This window comes from Etheostoma cragini, chromosome 16, assembly GCF_013103735.1.
Source record: "Etheostoma cragini isolate CJK2018 chromosome 16, CSU_Ecrag_1.0, whole genome shotgun sequence".
Classification (NCBI taxonomy): Eukaryota; Metazoa; Chordata; class Actinopteri; order Perciformes; family Percidae; genus Etheostoma; species Etheostoma cragini.
The window spans coordinates 24,506,128-24,507,194 of NC_048422.1; the positions used below are offsets into that span (position 1 = coordinate 24,506,128).

General features: G+C 45.3%; 1 protein-coding gene across 1 annotated transcript in view; it reads right to left on the bottom strand.

Annotated features, from left to right (window-relative positions):
* The window catches only part of LOC117959762 (WAS/WASL-interacting protein family member 2-like), an 18,640-nt gene that overhangs the window by 4,418 nt on the left and 13,155 nt on the right, over positions 1 to 1,067 (bottom strand). The window contains exon 2 of the mRNA XM_034897040.1: positions 637 to 697. Within this exon, the coding sequence (XP_034752931.1) occupies positions 637 to 697 (61 nt within the window). The remainder of the gene's footprint in view (positions 1 to 636; positions 698 to 1,067) is intronic.

Sequence of the window (1,067 nt, forward strand, 5' to 3'; positions counted from 1 at the left end):
AGACTCAAACATCTGTATGATACTTCATGTACAGACCCCAGACTCAAACATCTGTATGATACCTCATGTACAGACCACAGACTCAAACATCTGTATGATACCTCATGTACAGACCACAGACTCAAACATCTGTATGATTCCTCATGTACAGACCACAGACTCAAACATCTGGATGATTCTTAATGTACAGACCACCGACTCAAACATCTGGATGATTCTTGAGTGCAAGGTATTAACTCTGCAGGGCGCCCAAACTTTTGCAGACGCCATTTTTTAGTTTTCTGATGCCTTCTGGAGATTTGTCCATATTTTCTTGACTACTTTATGCACATTAATACAAATCTTTACCTGGGGGGGCCCACACTTTCGAGCCACACAGTAAGTTAACGATAAGAGAGGAGAGATGTACGTATGTGTTTAACATGGATGTGTTGCCAGGCCACCTGCTTCCCTTTACTTCAGGTTTCTTCTTCTCTACTTCTGGCTCATTCACAGACTATTCAGTGTGTACGTGCTCCGTCCGGTGTTTCAGAGAGTACTCTACTAACAATGCGTTGAGCATAAACCTCTCCGTGCATGCTCGCATCCACGCGCTCCGTCCACTAGGAGCGCGTGGATGCGTCGCTCCGTACACACCTGCAGATCAGGTAGCCGGTGCGGTTCAGTCCGTGGGTGCAGTGGACTCCGATCAGCTCGTCTGCAACGGGAAACAGGAATTAGTTTGGGTTTTTACACTTTGGTTAAAGTAATCAGAATTTAAAAAAAGGGTTTAATGCCACAATAAATACACTCATGTACGTTGAGTGCAGAGTTGGCAGAGAATATATAGTCAGTGTGTCCGTCATGTTGATGTTGTAGTGGCGGCTCGCCACGGTGTCGGAAACAGGGCCGACGCACAATGTGGTCACGGTTACCTTTTAAATGATCCTGCTTGGTGTTTTTGTGTGTGTGTGTGTGTGTGTTTCTGTGTGTGACTGTCTCTGAGTGTATTTGTGTGTGTGTGTCTGAGTTTCTCTGGGTGTATTTTTGTGTGTTTGTATGTGTGTGACTGACTCTGAGTGTATGTG